The 19,504-nt window shown below is 37.6% G+C and overlaps 1 protein-coding gene across 2 annotated transcripts in view; it reads left to right on the forward strand.

Annotated features, from left to right (window-relative positions):
• alk (ALK receptor tyrosine kinase) overlaps window positions 1–19,504 on the forward strand; it is a 247,612-nt gene that overhangs the window by 178,822 nt on the left and 49,286 nt on the right. For both annotated transcript variants that reach the window (XM_015036882.1, XM_015036881.1), the window contains exons 6-9: window positions 6,734–6,862; window positions 8,477–8,580; window positions 12,886–13,058; window positions 15,601–15,695. In XM_015036882.1, the coding sequence (XP_014892368.1) occupies window positions 6,734–6,862; window positions 8,477–8,580; window positions 12,886–13,058; window positions 15,601–15,695 (501 nt within the window). The remainder of the gene's footprint in view (window positions 1–6,733; window positions 6,863–8,476; window positions 8,581–12,885; window positions 13,059–15,600; window positions 15,696–19,504) is intronic.

Below are 19,504 nucleotides of genomic sequence, written 5' to 3' on the forward strand. Positions count from 1 at the left end.
TATATATATATATATATATCCTGAAACAGTGAAAGAAAATTAAAATTATGATTAAAAACACAGAATATAAGTAAAACAGAAATATTTTCGGAATGAAAGCCCACAAAAAATCCCATGTCTGATGAATCTTTACAGTATCTGCCCTGGTAAGTTCTGCCACAGAATGGGTCCAACCAAAGTAATCAGTGTCACCCCTGTTTTTGTGCGTTTTGCAGGGCATTCAAGAGCATCTAGTTAGTAGATCTGAGTGTTCTTGCTGAAATCTGGTATTTCAAAATGCCATTAAGCGAACAAGGCTTAACCCATGCAGAACTCTAAAGAAAAACAATATAATCCTGAATTGTATCTAACACCAAACAGGAAGTGCTGTTTCCTCATTCTTATCATTTGTCAGGAAGCAATTTATTGTACCTGATGCAAGCAGCAAATAAATTGAGCCTCATTTAATTGTGTCTACCAACTTCTGTCTTCTCACATTGCTAAAGCTCAAAATAAATGTTTCTGAGCAGAATTCAGTTTGATGTTTAGTAAAATGTATTACTATGTATTTGTGCAAACTAAGTCATGAATTTATCATCTAATTTAAAATAATATGCTATTTCAACTTGATAACATGAGTGAAAATAATACAGAAATGTGTCTTTGTTCAACTAGGTGAGGGCAGTTTTCTTGCGTAATGTCTTCAAGATTGAAGACTAATGAGCTGTGAGAGTAAAAACAAAGTTTTGACAGCTTTTCTCTTGTTGTCAAATTAACTTGATGATCTTCGATTTCTAAATTAAAACCAAAACAATTTTCCACTTCACTTGAATTTTCAATTAAACCACCTTCAAATGTTTTACACTGTTGTCTTAGCCTAAATGCAGCTGCAGTAATTTAAGCAAGCAGAAATCAATCAAAGTGAATAACTTTGTGTTTTGTTATGAAGATTTCAGTTCAAATATCTGTTTATAACTCCTGATCAGTTCAGAAAAACATTCAGTGTTTCCTTACATCATATTTTCAGGGTGGTGACATCAACATCTGAATGAGACATAAAATAAATATTGTGGCTATGATAAATCCAAAGGGAAACATATTCAAGAAGCTGGGGCCAACAACTGGTCCTTGAGGAACTCCAAACGAAAGTGGGGCTATGGACAGAGAGAGTGGTGTCTGAAATATGACTGGAATTACTGAAAAGCAGAGGCTTTAAAGCTAACACACTGAGGATGAGGATGAGGACGATGATCTTGATCTTCTGCACCAGCTCTTCATAGCGAGGTTTCTTGAGTGGACTGTTAAAACTAGTTTGCTAATTATTTTTAAAGCATTTGTTTCCTACCATGATATTGTTTAAATACAATCTGAACATTGTTATTAATTATGTTTATTTTAGCATATCTAGAAAAGAATGATTCTTTTTTCACTCCAAAAAAATTTTCAGCAGGTTTATGGAAGAATAAGGAGATCAACAGATCAATTTTATAGATTTATACATACCTTGATGGGTGGATGGGCAGACCTATAGACTGACGATTAGGATTGGGAATAAAATCTCAAAATGCAAATATTTCCTGTTGTGTTTTCTTTTTACATGTTTGTTTTGGTTAAAATCAAGGTAAAAACTGGTCATTTAGCTGAGAAAAATGTGTTGCCTGCTGAGAAATGTCACTGCTCTGGTAAGACTACTCAAACACCAGCTGTTAACTGTCCTCGAAACTATTAAGAAACACAACCGTTATCTTTTAACCTTATTAAAATCAAGGACCAATGTTGATCAGACCACCTTTAAACCATCATATGTCTTTTGTTTTGCCTGCATTTGTACCTGCATGTCTGTAGTTCATTTCATATTCATCAGTCACCCATCCTGATTACCCCCTGGCACTCGTATCACATAGCATCTCCTCTCTGATACCCTATTCTCTATGATCTATCCACCAGTTATCTGCCTCTGATTTGATCTATTTAAATCCTTTATAAGCTCTGCCAAGGCTCATTAATGGGAAAAAGCAGAAAGAGGCTGGAGGAACAAGCTCAGCTGGTGTCAATCACAAAGATTCCCGACATATAAGGAAGCTCGAGTCCCCATGGATGATCCCTCACCATCCTACTAGCGCATCATTATGCACAAACACATCCTCAACTCTCTGAGAGTCCCAGCTTCCTCTGCTTGATCTCAGCCCGGCTAAATTCAGCAGACGCCCCACTGCCTTCCAGCTCCACATTTGCCCCTTAACAAATTGGAAACGCTGCTTTGCATCAAAGCGTAAGAAGCCATAATATAAGGGGTGTTTGAGTTTGTTTTTTTTTTTTTTTCAATTATATTTATTCAACATTTATTTAACCAGGAACTGTCTTGCTATGGGAAGATCTTTCAAGGGTAACATTGCTCCAAAAATATGTAAGAATTTCAGACTTTAATTGGTTTTAGCATTCAATTAAAATGTGCATAATTTCCTAAAGCAATTTATTTGATTGTAAATGTAAAGTATTAAAATACTGTAGTTTATTCAAAGACCAGAATCAGCCCAAGATACTTTTTCTTTCTAGCTTTTCTATTTCTCTTACTAACTGTTAAATCACTGATCATGGAAAAAAATGCACTGCGTCTCACATTGACGCCCAAGGCCTGATTCACACCTGGTATCAACAGCTGTCCTACGAGATCAAATCACAACTCAACCGCTAACATCAATAATTAAATGTCAAAAAGCAAAACAGGAAATCCAAAGGTCGACCAAAGTCTTCTCCAGAGTCTTGAGAGCCCTTCATGTACCTCAAATATTTAGTTTGGGTCTGGGTCTGTGATCCTAGCGCAGAGTGTCGCTGTCGTTCAAACTTTGGATTCATTTCTGCTTCATCACACCTGAATGAAATGGACGATTAATTAATAGGTCTTTGCAAAACTTGACAAGAGGGCAATTTAGCCTTTTGATTCAGGCAGGAGAAGTTGCAGGACGATGGCACTTGAGTTTTCAGTTCAGTCTGCGTTACATTTGCAGCATTTTCTTCAGCTGAACAAAAATCACATGAAGCTTTCTAAGTTACCTTTGAGTATTTTTCAGATTAACTTTGCATTGTGAAAATCTGAACTCCTACAAAATCCACAGTTTCTAAAGCAACTAATTTACGACTTACTAAAATTGACACTTTGTTAAAGAGTCTTCTGATTTTAAAACCCAATCCTGTTATCTTTAGTAATCATTTATCGCCGTCCATGCCACATTTTGAGTCGGTACATTTTCTCAGTGTTCTCCCAATGTTTAAGATGTTTGCAGGTAAATCTCTCTGTCACTCTGAAACTTTCTGATAAAGCCGTTACTTTGCTGATTTTTGGCACTGAAGCATAAAGTCCATCTTCAGCCTTTCAGAAAACACCAGGAGGTTTGGTCTCAAAACTGACTGACATTTGGAGCTCCTCATATTGTTGTCAAAGCCAGCTGCATGCTGTTGGACCGTTTGGGTCCAGATCTCATACTTATTTATTTATTGTATTAGTGATGCACAGTGGATTTTAATTTTTGCGTGTGTGTGTGTGTGTGTGCCGAACATATGTTTTAGAAATGTCTCAAAATACCGCTCATCTCAGTCCTGGAGGAATTGTGTTTTGTCTTGCAACCTTTTACATTTCTGTTTGACCTATGAAGAATACAGTAGATTATCACTCAGAGAACACAATCAGCACTTTGCACAAATGTCTGCAGCTCTTTCAGGGTTGCTGGCAACTTTATTGGCCAATCAGTCTTTTCATACAGTGTGTTTTGGAGAAAAATACAGTTTTTTGCTGTCAATCTTGTCTCATACTTCTGTGGTTTTAACTACAGGATGCCTATAATTGTGCTAAGTCCTGCTAGGCAAACTGGACTTTATTTCAGACCTTTCATTTTCCCTCCAAATGAGTGGAGAGGCCTGCTTCATGTTTTCTTTTAAAACCTTGAATGTCACACACTGAGTTTTTTTTTCTTTTCTTAAGTTACCCTTCACCTTAATTTAAAAATGTGACATTTATAAATACTTAACCATCCCAGATGTTTATGTTCAGACACCATGCATGACATGATGATATATGTTACTTTTTTATGCATTTGATCTCATAGTGACTGGCTCATGCAAGGCAATGTTATTATAGTCATGAGATACAGTGAATTTTTTTTTAGTTTGTTTGCAACAGACATGTTCCTTTGAGAAATGTGTTTGTTTTTAAATTCAAAACATGTTGCTGCTATAAAATTGCCAATCTAAGATGGCTTTTGTTGGCCTGCCTGGTTCACCAAAAGAATATCTCCTTTATAATTACTACCACATGATCTGTGAAAAGGCCCCGATCCCCAACAACTTTTATATGAAAGAATCATAAAGTTAACTTTGTAATAATAAAGCTTTGAAACCAAAGACTGAAGCTTTTGATTTCATGGTTCAAGTGAAAGAGGGCAATACTTAGTGATTAAATATAGATGAAATTCACAATATTTTCTGAGATCATAAGAGGAATATTTGTAAGCAGTAGGTTAATATTTGTTTTTATTTGTGGGTTTCCCAGCTGAGCCCTGCTTTCTGTGGTTTAAATGTTATGGCTGATCATGGTGTTCATATGGAGACTCGAAATTGGCCAGAGGGTCTTGTTTTCTCTTTTCTAACTCAAACATTTTAAGAGAAACATGTCTGAAACTTCAGCAATTACAGAGCAGCGTATTACATTCCTGGCTGAAAATCTCTGGATTTTTGTTTTCTTTCTGTTTTTTTTTTTTTGTTTTGTTTTTTTTTGTAAGAAGCAAAACATAAAGACGAGGGTTGTGGATGGTGTCTTTTTTTTCTTGGTTTGTTTGGTTTTTTGTTAATCAGTCCTTTTTTACAATGTCTGAAAGGTCAGAGTTCTAATGCTTGTTTATTATAATTTTCTTTTAAGTTTTCATAACTATTATAAGAAATCTTTCAGTTTAAATGTAAAAACATACAACTTTAAAATTAGATTCAAAAGACACAGTAATTACATGTAGATATTGGTTTTATTATAAAATAAAGAACAATCTCTTGCTCCTTATTTTTTTTTCCCCTATTAGTCCCAGAAGAGAAAATGCACTGACTGACTAAAATAAGCTCTGCCTTTTTTACACAGAGCTGCCCTGAACGTTCAATCTGAGTAACACACAGCTTAAAGTGAAATGAACTCGCAATTAAAAACGTGCAGACAAACAACAATAGCACTAAGAGGCTTTTGATTGCAAATAAGAAATTGAAATCACAGAAAAGTTAAAAAGGTTTCAAAGTGACCAAAGTTATTATTTATAAAAATCACTCCAAAAGTCCTTGAAGAGAAAGTTAACATTTTTTCAGCTTTTAAAATAAACATTTAAGAACTCCTGAGGCTAAATAGAGGCTTTTTGTGTTTCACTGATTTCACATCAAATGGTACAAATGAACACTTTGAACTGCACTTAAACCTGCATCACTCTGTTCCACAAGAAGTGGATCACTTTCCTGAAACTCACGCTGTCAATAAATGGATGAATGCAGAGTGGAATGCTTTTAACTAAATTGTGTTATTACCTCATCTGGAGTGAGAAGAGTTTCTTGCAGCACTACAAGGTCCTTATGATGGGAAGTACTCATTGTTGTTCTCTGACTTGGACCTTTTTAAGCTATTTATTTTTCTTTTGAACTTTTCTAATATATAGAAATAGAAGATGGTAAAGTGGTCAACAATAATAGACTCTGCAGTTTTTCGGTGCCTTTGAAACACGTTTGAGTTCTCTTCATCAACTTTCTTTAGACACATATTAGTGGATGGACTATATGATGTAGTAAATAAACATTCTGTCCTAAAAGTAGATGCGATAGGCTACGTTCACACAGCAAGAAAGTACAACACAAATCATTTTTTTCCAATTCCAATTTTTTCACCAAAAAAATAAGAGTCAGATTTGTGTAATTTCCATATGTGGTACTAAATCGGATACATATTTGATAGTTTTCAAAGTGTCGCATTTTATCTCATTTTATCTGACTTTTTATGCGAGTCTTGTGTCATAATGACCATAAGTAATGACTAAAGCCAATATGCAACTTTCTGTTTTCCTAGCTTCCTTCATCCTGTGATGATCTTGGTTTCATACAGTTGACTCCCATCGCTCAACAAATTTAAAATCAATCCAGAAACGGCAGCATTCGTTATTATTTCAGTAATCATTTCGTTTCTGTGTGACGTCTGTGTTCTTGTTCTGTGCCTGTGGGTCGCTTCGGGGTCACAAACTGTCCACACAAAGGTCCGATTGAACAATCTTGCAAAGAGAAAAAAATGTATTTGAGTAAAAAAATCAGAATTGAGCATCAAATCTTCTTGTGTGAACATGAAAGTTGGAAGATGAACGTATATCAGAAACTTTAATCCGTGATTTTGTGTGTGTAAACTTAATGCCGATATAATCACCAGCTTTGTTTTTCACCAACATTATGTCACCAAATCTTGTTTCTTCTCAGACGATTCAACTTTTATTCTGTCCAGTTTCCCACTTGGTGTGAATCTGAGATTTCTCTGCACCACTTCCACAGTTTTCATCACCACATCAAGTCCTGTGGGCCATTACCCTGCTCCCCATATCCACTGTTTCTTTTTTGAGCCTCTCCGCCTTTACATGTCACTCAACTCCCTGTTCCCTTTCTCCTTGGATGTTTGGCTGCCAGTGATGAGTCCACTTTCTTGCTTCGTTATACATAAATCACTGAGATATTCTCTCCTATCTCTTTCCAGGAAACTTTCTCAACGGTAGCTACTGCTCTTTTGAAGAGGGCGATTGCAGCTGGCAGTCGGTTCCTGGTCGAAACCTCTCCTGGAGACGATCCCCATCTAAAGGAACCAGGCAGAGCTGCCCCTCATCAGGTCCGTATCACACGTGTATTAACATTCATTTGCAGCCTCTCAGAAGTCTAGGTGAGCCGTACAGAGACGGACTTCAAAGAGGCAAATATCGGGCTTTTCAAACTGCAAAATAACACAAAGCTAACCTTGAACATATTGACTTTGTGAATTTGGAACAACTGAGACTTCAGATGTGCCAGACATAGTATTTCTTGGCTTGATCAGTGGTCAGAACACTGGAACAAACAGAATCCCACTGGGTTTAAGTGGCTGTGGAGAGCTGGCCTTATTGTGAGGGGTCGGCCGAAAATTTATTTATTGATTTCTGAGGAGCGAATAAATCTGTCGTTTTCATCCCTACTGTGATGTTAACTTCAGTCACTGTCCAATAATTTCTTTGAAATGCTTAAGCAGTGGTGCACAAAAAAACAGAGACAAATTAATGACATGCAGAAAAATAGAACGGTTTTGTTTAAAGTTTGTTGAAGACACTCACATCCTGTTGAAATCAGATATTTGCACGCATGGTATAAAAATACATATTGCCATTTTTCTCACTGCCTGACATTAAATGAGATTAAAATATTTTTGTTTCAGGTCTGGTAAGATTACAGAAAAATTGTTCTATTTGCAAAATGACAAAATAATTCATGTTTTTATCACATTCTTTTAATTAAGATATTATTGTTATTCCTTTGAGCGGTCCACCGACCACACCTTTCAGGAAGGAGACATGTTTTGATGAATATGTTTTATTTTAAAATATGCATATCAATCTCAGAACAAAATAAAAGATGACTTGTAAAGCAGAATGTCATTTTCCAAGTGAAACATGGGATGGATGGCTAGTAAGAGAGGAAGCCAGCATTACTCCAAAAGCAACATAGAAAGTCAATTATAGTTTGCAAATATACTGAGAGGCAAAGACTTCCCTTTAGCAGACATGTGTGTTGTTCTAATAAAACTAAAATTAAATGTTTGGCTACAGTCATTGTCACCAGGTAACAGCATCATGCTGGGTGCATTATTTGCAGCAAGACTGGTGCCCTTCACAAAATACATCATTATGAGGAAGGAAGGAACGTTATCTGGAAATATTTTAGCAACATCTTAAATGAGCAAACCACTTTGTGCACATGTGAGTTTTTGTAAGTGTTTTGGAAGGGTCATCAGAAAGGTTTGACCCCAGTTCGTGACGTGAGCGTGAGTGGAAGCAGACCTGGCTGAGTTCTGTCAGGGGAAATGGGCCAAAAACTCAGCAGAGCACAGTGACCTGTTTGTGGACAAACAATTGACCCCAAGTCATAAAGTTAAAGGCAATGCTACCAAATATTCCAGAAGTAATATTTGGTAGCATTTGTTGAAGGAAATGTCACAGGAAATGTCTGTAAGTATGAATTAGAATTTATTCCACTCATGTTTTTGACATTTACCAAATACAAATAATTTTGCTCGTCCTAACTCACCTAAAACAAGAAAAGATTTTATGATTTAGTGACAGACAGTGAGAAAAAAAAATACTTATCACCCTTATATGGTGTATGCAAGTCTCTGGTTTAATTTGTCTTCATTTGAAGTGTACAGTTGATTATTTTATATTGTCCTCCTTCATACCTGTGTTATATGTGTCATAAGGGGTAACATTTACAACAGAGGGGGGCCATTCCAAAGGTCATCGGGGCTCAACTCTGCTCAAGAGTCCTCTCTTCCCCCCTCCTCTAAGAAACTCTCCTTGCACGGTGAGTCCCTGTAGTTTATCTCTTTTTCTTTTTCCTTTTCTTCATTTATAGTTTACAACAAAACCCGAACCAGGTTTATTCATTGCCTTTTGTTTCCTGAAGTTTGTTGGGAGAAATTAAGATTTTTTTTTTTTTTTTTTTAGTGTCGTGCTGTTAAATTTTAAAAACGTTGCGTGTTGGTTTTGGTAAGGAGATGCGAGTCGGCTGATTCCTCTCCAGATATTTATTAGGAACATCAGGCCATAAAAATCATTCTTTTATGGAGGAGCAGCAAAACAAAGCAATAAGTTTTCCAGTTTAAAGTTTGTGGGAGAATTTAATTTAGTTATAAATGTGGTCAGAAACTCAGAAAGCAAAGAAAAGAGAGACTGAGCTCTGAAATTTTTGTGTTTCAAAAGATTCAAAGAGAAGGTGACCACAGGTTGTAAAACTCATGCATTTTTAAAACCCCCAATGTGTTCTGGAGCGAAGTTGTATATATCCTGTGGTATAGAGGTTTGCTTATTTGTTTTATTTCTGCTCTGTGGCCTGACCTTTCCAACAACCTCTTCACCCTTTGCATGCTTCTTCGAACATTTACGCATGGAGGAACAGTCAGAAACTATAGGTTAGAGCTTAATGCAGAATAGATGGAACAAAGAGGTAGATCTGCGGGTCAAAGGGTCAGACTATAAGCATTTTCAGAACTCACAGAGCTCTGGAAATATTGTTAAAACAGCACCTGTAATGTAGGGCACAGTAGAGACGCCCGATGTCTGTGAGCAGTAGCTGAGGCCGCCTTTATACTCCGTTACCTCAGAGCTTTATGGCAAACAGACAAAGATGAGACAAAATTCAGCATTAGCCCTTTAAATCCTTCCACCTAATCCTAATTTGTTCAGGTTGATGCTTTTTCTCCACTCCTGGATAACTTTGTTCAGGATGCTGACTTGCAGCTAAGAGTCAGATCAACTGTTAGAGCTTCCATGTCATAAAAATGCTTCCAGCCTTGATGCCCAACATACTTGTAGAGATTTCTGTCAACAAGTGTAATGCTAGGAAGTGATGCATTTAGTACCACTTCAGAGCCTGCCCCATTTAAACAGGGAGATTACAATATTTAGTTGGCTCTGAGAATCACAACATTTACATTTAACTTTATTTTTACTGTTTAAAACCTGTGACAAAATGTTTTTTTTTTTATTAGTTTCAGCATAGTATTGCCCACACCAATTTATGCTGAGTCAGAGATGTGCCATTTCACCCCACCCCACATTTCAAAACTCTGTTTATTTTAGGAACCAAGTGAAACACATTTTATAGGCTAATTACACATAATGGATGTGTGAAAGCCTTTATTTGTGTTGATTATGATGATTTTCCACTTACAGCTAATAAAAATATGACATATAAAATTGGGAATATTACATTCGACCAATAAAAAACCCCAAAACATTTTAAAAACACAAGAGTGGGCTTAATGATCCACTGCATCTTCTACCCTCACATCCACTCCCATAAATCTCCTTTCTGGTTTCCCCCCCTGGCCTCCAGCCTGGCGTCCCCAACCTCAGCCTCCGCCTACTGACATCATCATTGTCCCTCCTCTGAACATGTCCAAACCATCTCAGTCTGGACATGAGCTGTCCCTCTCATGTACTCATTCATGATCTTATCTATCCTCATCACTCCTAAAGAGAAACTCGGCATCTTGAGCTCTGCAGCCTTTAGCTCTGTCTCCTGTTTTTTCCTCAGTGGTTAACGTCTCTAAACCACACAACATCGCTGCTCTCACTGCACTCTTGTGCACTTTTCCTTTATTTCTATCAAACCTGACACTTTTCTCCACCCAATCCAACCTTCTTGCAAACGCTTCTTCACCTCTTTTACACACACTCTACTGCTCTGGACCATTGATCCTGAGCAATTGAAGTCATCTACATTCTGTGCTTATGCTCCCTGTCACCGTTCCCTTCTCATTCATATACCTGTATCCTTTCTTGCTGCAACTGTTCTTCATTCCTCTTCTGTCCAGTACATGCCTCCACCACTCTAGCTTTTCGTTTAACTGTGCCCTACTCATTCTGCACATCAACAATGTCATCTGCAAATATCAAAGCCCATGGAGACTCCTGTCTAGCCTCATGTGTTAGTCTGTCCATTACCAAAGTAAACAAGAAGGGGCTTAGAGCCGATCCCTCCACCATGATCTGCTGTCACTCCTACAGCACACCTCACTGCTGTCTTACAGACCTCTTTCATATCCGTCACCACTATAACATACTTCTCTGCCTCTCCAGACGGCCTCATAGAATACCACAGCTCCTCTCTCTCCTCCCTGTCATATGCTTACTCTACATCCAATGCAACTCCCTCTGGTCTTCTGTGCACTTAAACCAAAAATAGCATCTGTCGTACTCTTTCTTGGCATGAAGCTACTTCCATTCACAAAGGCCCACATCTGACCCAAGCCTAGCTTCCACCTCTGTTTCTTATAGCTTCATTGCATGAGTCATTGCACACCACCAGCTGCACTTTGTTTAATGGTGAAAAGAAACTGCATCCTCTTTCACTTCCATATAAGACATTTTAAAACTGCATCTTCTCTTTACCATGTGCTAAGATGATTTGAATCTAACCCACAAAATAAAACACACAGCAGATTCCATACTGTCATTTCTTCAACAAAGATGAAGCCAAAATGAAAAAGAAATAATAATAATAATAATGTGACCACATTTATATAAAAAAAGGGTGTTCTGTTCTGTGTTTCTTTAGTGTACAGGTTCATATTCATGTGACACTAAGATGAAAAGACCGCAGCCCTGACCTTAGAGAAGAGATTGTTGCTGGACATCAGAATGAAATAATTAGAAAACTAGTTTTAAAAGTATCTGAAGTCTGTCATTCTACAGTCAGAAAGATTATTCACAATGTGGAATGCAGATGGCCTTTTTAAATGTAGACCTTCGTTCTGTGAGTGGGTTATTTCTTTATATTAGCAGACCAGAGTAGTGTCCATTAAACTGCAGATGACCCCAGTTCATACATCTGCACTACATTCTCTAATGAACAAGATTGTAGACACTTAAAGTCCTTTCGATTACATAGAATCAAACATGACGCAGACAGAGTGGCCTTCCAAGAACCAAATAACCTAGAATAGCTTATTCTCAAAAGCTGTTCACTGTTTGCAGCAGTGTTACACTCTTCTGCAAACTCCTGCACTACACACCGAAGGTCATGACCTATGGTTGCTAACTGAACCACATAATCGTCAAAAGGCAAAGATGAGATCATAAGGCTCACATGCGGCCATGGGTTGTGGGTCACGACCGAAAGAAAGAGAAACCACATACAAGCAGCTGCATCCAGGCTGCAGAGTGGACTCATCTTTAAAGACAAGGATGAGCTCAGTCATCCTCGGGAAGCTTGGATAGAGTCGCTGCACCGCTTCATCAAAAGGAGACAGCCGAGGTGGTTCAGGCATATGATCAGGATGCCTCTACTGTGCTTCCTTTTAGAGGTTTTCCAGCCCAATCCCACTGTGAAGAGAGGGTGGAATACAGAGAACTCGCTGGAGGAACTATAACTTTTCACCTGAGAAGAACTGGATCCCCTGTAGGACTTTAAAAGTGTCCTACGGGGGGGGAAGGATGTCTGGGTTTCCCTGGAGTTCAAATTCAGCTTGTGGGCTAATAGTTAAAATTCATAACTGCACAGTTGGAATACTGAATAAGTATGGCCTATTTGGACAGATTTTAAAAAGAAAGTCATTTCTTGTCTTAAAAATAAATCTCAAATCTCTTCAAGTACAGGGTGAAGAGACAATGATTTAGGCTTATTTTATGCCATTTGTCCAAAAGTTGAATGTGGCTTAAAGTTGTTAAAGTGTAGAATGATGACCCCCAAAAGTTGCATGTTTTCCACAGAATGACTGGAAGAAAAAACTATGGCAGAACCTTAAGAGACGCCGACACAAATGTCTGGATCCCCAAGCAAACTTATCTGATGTTGAAAGATGGGGGGACACAATCGCCGTCTCTGTGCTCAATTTTGTTCTAAGCAATAGTGATTTGTTTTTTCCACACTCCGTTTTTTCCTGTACGTCTTAACTTTTGTCTAAACCTGTGGAATCCTTTTTGTTGCTACACTTTTGAAGTTAAACATACAACCTGAAATAACAATTTCTTTCATTCTTTTTTGTTTTACAAGAAACTTTGTGTAGTATCCGCATCAAAGGGAAATCACTAACAAGCTCTAACCCCCACTTTAAACTTTTGGCTTTTTGTTAGAACCATTGAAATCTCCTCTTAACTCCGACAGGTGAGGTTCTGGTTCTGTTCCGGAGGCTCACAGCGGGACTCGTTATCTCTGTGGATGGTGGAGAACAGCACGGGCCCAGACGAGCAGCGCAGGCTGTGGCACTCGGCCAGCGAGCCCAAATCCGAGAGAGGCTGGAGGCTCATAACACTCCCTCTTTACGGGCTGGCAGACTGGTACGCTCACCTGCTTCACCTCCTGACAGACAGTAGTGATTGCAACAAAGCAGTGTGTTTAGATTGTCTGCAGGCGTCAAACTGTCAGCTCCACTTTAAATGCTTAAGAGCAGGCAAGTCATCTGAATCTCATTCAAACATGACTCTGACACCGTCGCCACTTCCTCACACCCCTGCAGGTGGAGTTTTCTTTCATTTTTAAGGAGCTGCTTCCACTCGGCTTGACAAAATTAATGAATCCCACCGGGGTCTCCACAATGGACTTTCTAATAAGTACGTCTGTAAAAAAAAACAAAAAAAAATTAAATATACCCCCTTCTCTCTTTTCTTTGCACCTGTCTGTGACCAAGTGAATAGAACCTAATACACAAAATTGTCCCCATTCTGCTTGCCTTCCAATTAACTCTGGCCTTTATTTCCCTTCAAGAAGAGAGAAATTAAAACAAATCAAACAAAGAAGCAACCCAGAAAAGGGCATTTCATCTCTGTTTGCCTAACTGGGGGTTTCTTTCAAGCTTGAATAATCCCGCTTCTCGGAGAGTGATTAATTTTTGATTCCTGGGTTATGTAGTCAGCTGTGCTTGTGCTTTTGATTTGAATGTCATGTCCATAAGCACTGGGTGAACCTCCAAGACTTTGCTCAGTGACCTTTGTGAAGCTTAAATAGAAACAGAAAGGCCACGTAATGTGTAGGTAAAAAGTCAAGAATCAGCAGATAATTTCGATATATAAAAACTGCAACTAAGTGAAATATTACATCTGGACCAACATAGAAATCCTTCACTATCTATAAGAGGACTGCTTCTAGAGTTATGTTAAATATTTATGTTAAAACAATCGATGCACAATATTAAAGTACAACAAATAATTAGTTTATCATAAAACTGTGCTGAAGAATGATTTGTTTCCTCTCCAGTGAGTAGTTTTTATAACCAATTTGAAGAAGCAAATAGACTTTTATCAAAATTAGGTTTTATTTCATCAGTCAAAATATCTGCATGTAAATTATGGATTATATTTCTTATTAGTCATTCTTAGGTCTAATTCCTGATTTAATTGAAGTAAACACAAAAGCAAAATTAATTAGACAAGAACAGTTATTCTATATCTCTTCTACTAAAGCTCAGAATAAAGAATAATAACAGAATGTTTAACATATTATCTACGCCTAAAAAATGTTATCCAGACATTCCTTTTCTGTCTCTGGAGTTTTAAGAATCTACATCAATAAATCGGTCATTTGAAGAGAAAAATGAGATAACTAGATCAGGTCCTTCAGCTCTCCAGGTTCCATTTCTCAGCATTTGTTCAACCTGAAGATCGTTCTCTGGCTGGGACATAGCAGCCGGCACAGAGGCATTAGTGGTTTCCTACTTTGGACATTTCCACATCCGAATTGGAAACGAATTAAAATTCCTCGTAAGAGAATCACTTGAGAGAGTGGATGTTTGGTGTTTACAGATGCCACGGACATAAACTGTTTTAGTTAGTAAAGCTAAACATTAATATGCCAATGCTACAGAAAGTTCAAGATGTCCATATTAATTTTGTCTTTAAAATATTAGTAAGGTCCTATTGAACTGCAGAGCTGTGTAATACTGGCTGCTCTCTCTCGCCTTATAAATGATAAAAAGACTTCCTGAGAACCTTATTCTTCTCAAATATTAACAAGTGTGATACTCAAACGCATTTAACTCTTGCAATACTGTATTTTCATTGAGTTTGCTATTTCTTTTTTTTTTCTTTCTGGGGTTCTGTTTGGACTCTGAATCGGTGAACAAAAGCTCTGGAAATCAAAGGTGTAACCAGCCTGATTCTGGCAGAAAAGTGCCACCTTGACAACTAATAAGAAATATAATCTTGTTTCTGCTCCACCATTTCAATTACTTTATCTGGTGGGAAGCAAAAATCACTGTCAGACAAATGGTATCTAAGGTTTCGCATGTTTTTCATTCAATCTCTTGGATAAAAAACGTCAAGCATACATTTTAGAGTTTAGCATTTTCATTCTTATTAAAAATTCAGTTATCATTTATTTTAAAATTACTGTTTAAAATCTACTTTTAGAATTTCTCCCAGCTCCCAACTAGGCTCATTCGTATTTTAAAGAACACTCTGACATCTGTTAACAGACATCACAAATCTTCCTTTGAATGCAACACTTCAGGGTCATAATAACATTCATGTTCTGTGTTTTTAAGACCCAAGGAAGCCATTAGTGCGGCATAAGCTGCTGTTTGGCCACCCAGTTTGAATTACATGTCACATTTATGCTGTTTTTGTAACCATGGCTACATTTGTACCTTTGTTTTAACACCACAAACTGTTCCACTTTGAAATAAGTCACAAAGCTCATTTGTAAATGCAGAAAACGCAGGATTTTGTTAACAATAGAAACTGAGATGTCAGGAAGCACACAGAGTACTCTGTCTAAAACCAGTTCTGTTCCAAAGCATAAAAAGGCTTCATCGTTCTTCACCCAGAAGCTGTCTAATCTTTTCAAAGTTGTTTTAGTTGTTAAGTCATGTTTGCCTCTCTTCAGGTACTGGCTCCAATTCAGTGCAGAAGATGGACTTGGTCCCGGTTCAGCCGTCTCTCTCGACAACATCTCTTTCAGCATGGACTGCTTCCTGGCATGTGAGTGTTATAAAAATCTTATTTTTTCCAGTCTTGTTTTTAGTACTTGATTGTAATTAAGATTATTTGGCAGCGCTTCATTTATTGAGTGTCTCAGGCAAAATGAGTGGTGGATGATGAGCTCAGTAGAACTGATGTGTCACTTTTATTTGAAGGTTTTATCAGAAAAAATGAAATAAGCTAAATGAACCTCAACACTTTATATACATTGACAAAAAAATTTGAGCCCATCATCACCACATTCCTAGGAAATAAAGGGGAAGCAACAAAAAGTTGGTACTGAAAAAACCCCAAAACAACTCATTAATGAGTAACCTCCATATGTAATAGCTGAATTTGTGTTTGTCTGGTTCATTAAGGTGTGTGTTAACACAAACCAATTTGAAAGGCATGAGCAATAATCTCTGACAAGCAATAATTTTTACCCACCTAAGAGCTTCCAAGTGATTAAAGTCAATCAAGATTTTTCTAAATCATTTAACATAAACAAACAATCCATCTGTAGACTTTGATAAGCATGTTGAGTGCTAACCTTCTGAAATGTTCTTCAGGTGATAAAAGGTCGACTTTGTAATTATCTTTATATCTCATAAAGACATAAAGTCTCATCTGAGTCCATCACTGCACTGTAAGTAAACTGGGTCATGGAAAACATGGACATAGCAAATCTACAACAGAATAGTTGGTGAGAACTAAAAGAATTAAGAGATGTTGCAGTGGCCTAGTCAAAGTCCAGACTCCAGAAACAAATATTTAGTAAAGAGTGGGCCAAACTTCTCCCACAACAATGTGAGCGATTGATAAAGTCACACGGAAGATGTTTACTATAGATTAGTAGATATAGTTCCTTCCTTTATCATTGCTTCTGCATTTTGGTCTTCTTTATTTAAATAACGTAAAACATCCTGTTAGTCCATATTTTGCACTAGATGTATAAATGCTAATGCCATTTAAGCACATTTTCTTCTGTTGTAAAGTCTAGAGTTGTACAGAGTAGAGCCAAGGCCATTCAAAGGCAGTTTGACTAAAGATGACAATATTTCTTCTCCACTTTCAGAAAACGGAGTCAGGTAAACCTGCTTGCAGACTTGGCTCCACATAGATTAGCAAATCTTTGTAGAAAATGACAAGTCAATGATATCCCTTTAAAAGCACTTTCTCTAAGAACATCTGATGTGGTTTTAAAATGTCAGAGCTGTTTCTGGCTGATTGATGAGGGTTTGTGTTCCAGTGTTTTACTGCTAGCTTAGAAAGGTCAACCCTCGAGTCACCTCTCCAGATATTTTTGTGTTATAACTGAGGCAGTTTATTGGTACGAAAACATGAGAGCGATGACAGCCGTGTAAGAATGGGAATGAAAGGTTAGGAGTTCAGAGCCTCCCCCCGTGTCTGCCTATCTGAGGGAACCTGTTTGAACTGTGATGAGAATAGTAATGACTCAAGCATCTCCGGCGCCGAATATAACTCTAACAGACAGAGCTGCGCTCAGATGGAGCAGTGGTGAAGTATTATTCTCTGAAGGGCAGGGACATGGCAGGCTCATACTCATGCATCATCTGATGCTTGTAGGTTAATTATTACACTGATCCTGTCAGGATATGGAGGCTTGTTGTGCCAAAAACTGTTAGATTTTAGATATCCTGGAAACGGTTTAGCACTTATCTAGATTCCAGTATTCATTTCTTTCGCAATTCATCAGTGCAGACACAATCTCCACATAGTTAATCAGCTGAATGCGGTGCGACCAACTAGCAGAGGAGGGGGTCATCATCATCCTCCATCACCCAGCCTTACTGGGCCAAGGACTGTTTTATTTAAGCACATGACATTTTACAGAAAATATTTGCGCACCAGTTTGTGTTTTATGTCCTCCGTGGCGGCATCGCCGGAATGTCAACACTGTGAGGGATCATCTATTCCCGTTTTGCTCTTTTTCCAGATGAAAAGTTCATCTTGCAGCCCGTATCTATTACCAGCAGCCGCACTTGACACAGTCGCTTTTTATTGCCTGTATGTCCAAAAGAGCCAACGTGAGACATGGGCGCTCCTAAAAGGCGTAATTTCCAAGAGTGATTGCTGTGACTGATGAACATGATGGATATCTGGGCTGAGTGACAAAACACTGTAATGTGTTTTTAGTGGGAAAGCATACCGGGAACATATTATGCAGAGGATTAGCCATCCGTGGCTGTTACCCTACACATCTCTGTGCTGCGACGTGATGTATGGTTGGAAAATCGCGGTGATGATGCATCTGTTGCCCTTCAGGTGTTGGACTTGGCTGTCAGTTTTAGCATTTTATTTTCATCCAGTATTATTAAATTAGTTTATTGGGTAAGACGGCGTAGAAGGTTCATTCTTCTCTTTGTGAATGTGTGCCTTCATTTATTTCCACAGAAACTACCAGAACGCAGTCTGGATGAAATGTTTTATTTTTATTTTATCTAGATATGCAAGCTAAGACAAATGTAGAATAATTTTAAAAGGTAGTGATGATGGTTCTAAAATGTCTTTCTATGACAACTTCATGATCAGGATTCATTGCAGCTTTTACTTATTTTAGTTATTGGACTTAACAATGATCAGAACAATGAAAAAGTGTGTGGAGATTTAGGGGGGATAATTGTAGATTTAGACTAGTTTGTAAAATCTTTTGGAGCCATTTTTAAACAACTGCAGATTTTAAGATGATTGCTTACAACAATTTTACATAACCACCAGATATTTGGAAGCGTCACCAAATCAAACAGCTCTAGGATTGAAACTGGGGTGTTTCAACAAAACCGTGAGCCTAAACACACATCAAAACTGGTTTTGGAATCAGTAAGGAGGATATGATTATTCATCTGGAATGGATTCCAAAAAGCTCCAAATTATTGGATAAGTGTTCATGGTTTAAAGCCAGCCAACCAATGAACTCAACCAGCTCTGCCAAGAATCCAACCAGATTTATGACAGTAGCTTGTTGAAGACAATAAAAACTGTCAGTCAGACATTCAACCCATTATTTGTGGGGGTTTGTCTGCGTCTTTGAGTCTGTATGTATAATTTTGAACCCGATAAAAACAATTATAAATGTTTAGTAATTTCATCCTGGAGAAAAGAATGATTCAAATAAATAATTTGAAGGTCAACATTAAGTGAAAATTCACAAATCTCTGAACAGAGCTTCAGTCTGTTCTTGAATTTATTGAAAACTTGTTTCTTCCAGCCACATCATATATATTTGTTTTTTTTTTTTTTTTTTTGTTATTGCTTGGCTGATTACTTGAGTTTTTATCTGCTTCCTGCAATGATAATACAGATACAGGTTTTTATCAATTACCCCTTAAAAGTGCTGGCATTAAGAAACAAAGAGCAGATACCCTCGGCGCATTTGCAGTGAATACTTATGGGGCTGATTAAAGTGTTTTATTCATACCCAGGGCCTCATTCATAATCTAATTTAGGATTAATTAGTTCTCCAGTATCACCTCAACAGTTAGTACTTATTAATACGCCCATACTCGACAGTGGAGATGAGCTCGTCTCTAAGCAAAGTCTGGACTTGACATAAACAAATTCTCCTGCAGGTCAAAGTAAGACTGCGGTGAACTTTACATGAGATAAAAGGTCAGCTATCAATTACCAGACAGAGGGATTTATGTTTGGCCGTCCTGTTCTCCTTTATGAGTTCTTATAATTAAAGCCTTAGCTTTTTCTTTTTTTTTTGCGAATCAACCAGAACTCGACGTTCTTATTGGGTGAATTATTGTTTTTTTATAAATATATATATATATGTATATATATATATATATATATATAAATTC

Source organism: Poecilia latipinna, unplaced genomic scaffold, assembly GCF_001443285.1.
Source record: "Poecilia latipinna isolate Pla-1442-1.1 unplaced genomic scaffold, P_latipinna-1.0 Scaffold384, whole genome shotgun sequence".
NCBI classification, from domain to species: domain Eukaryota; kingdom Metazoa; phylum Chordata; class Actinopteri; order Cyprinodontiformes; family Poeciliidae; genus Poecilia; species Poecilia latipinna.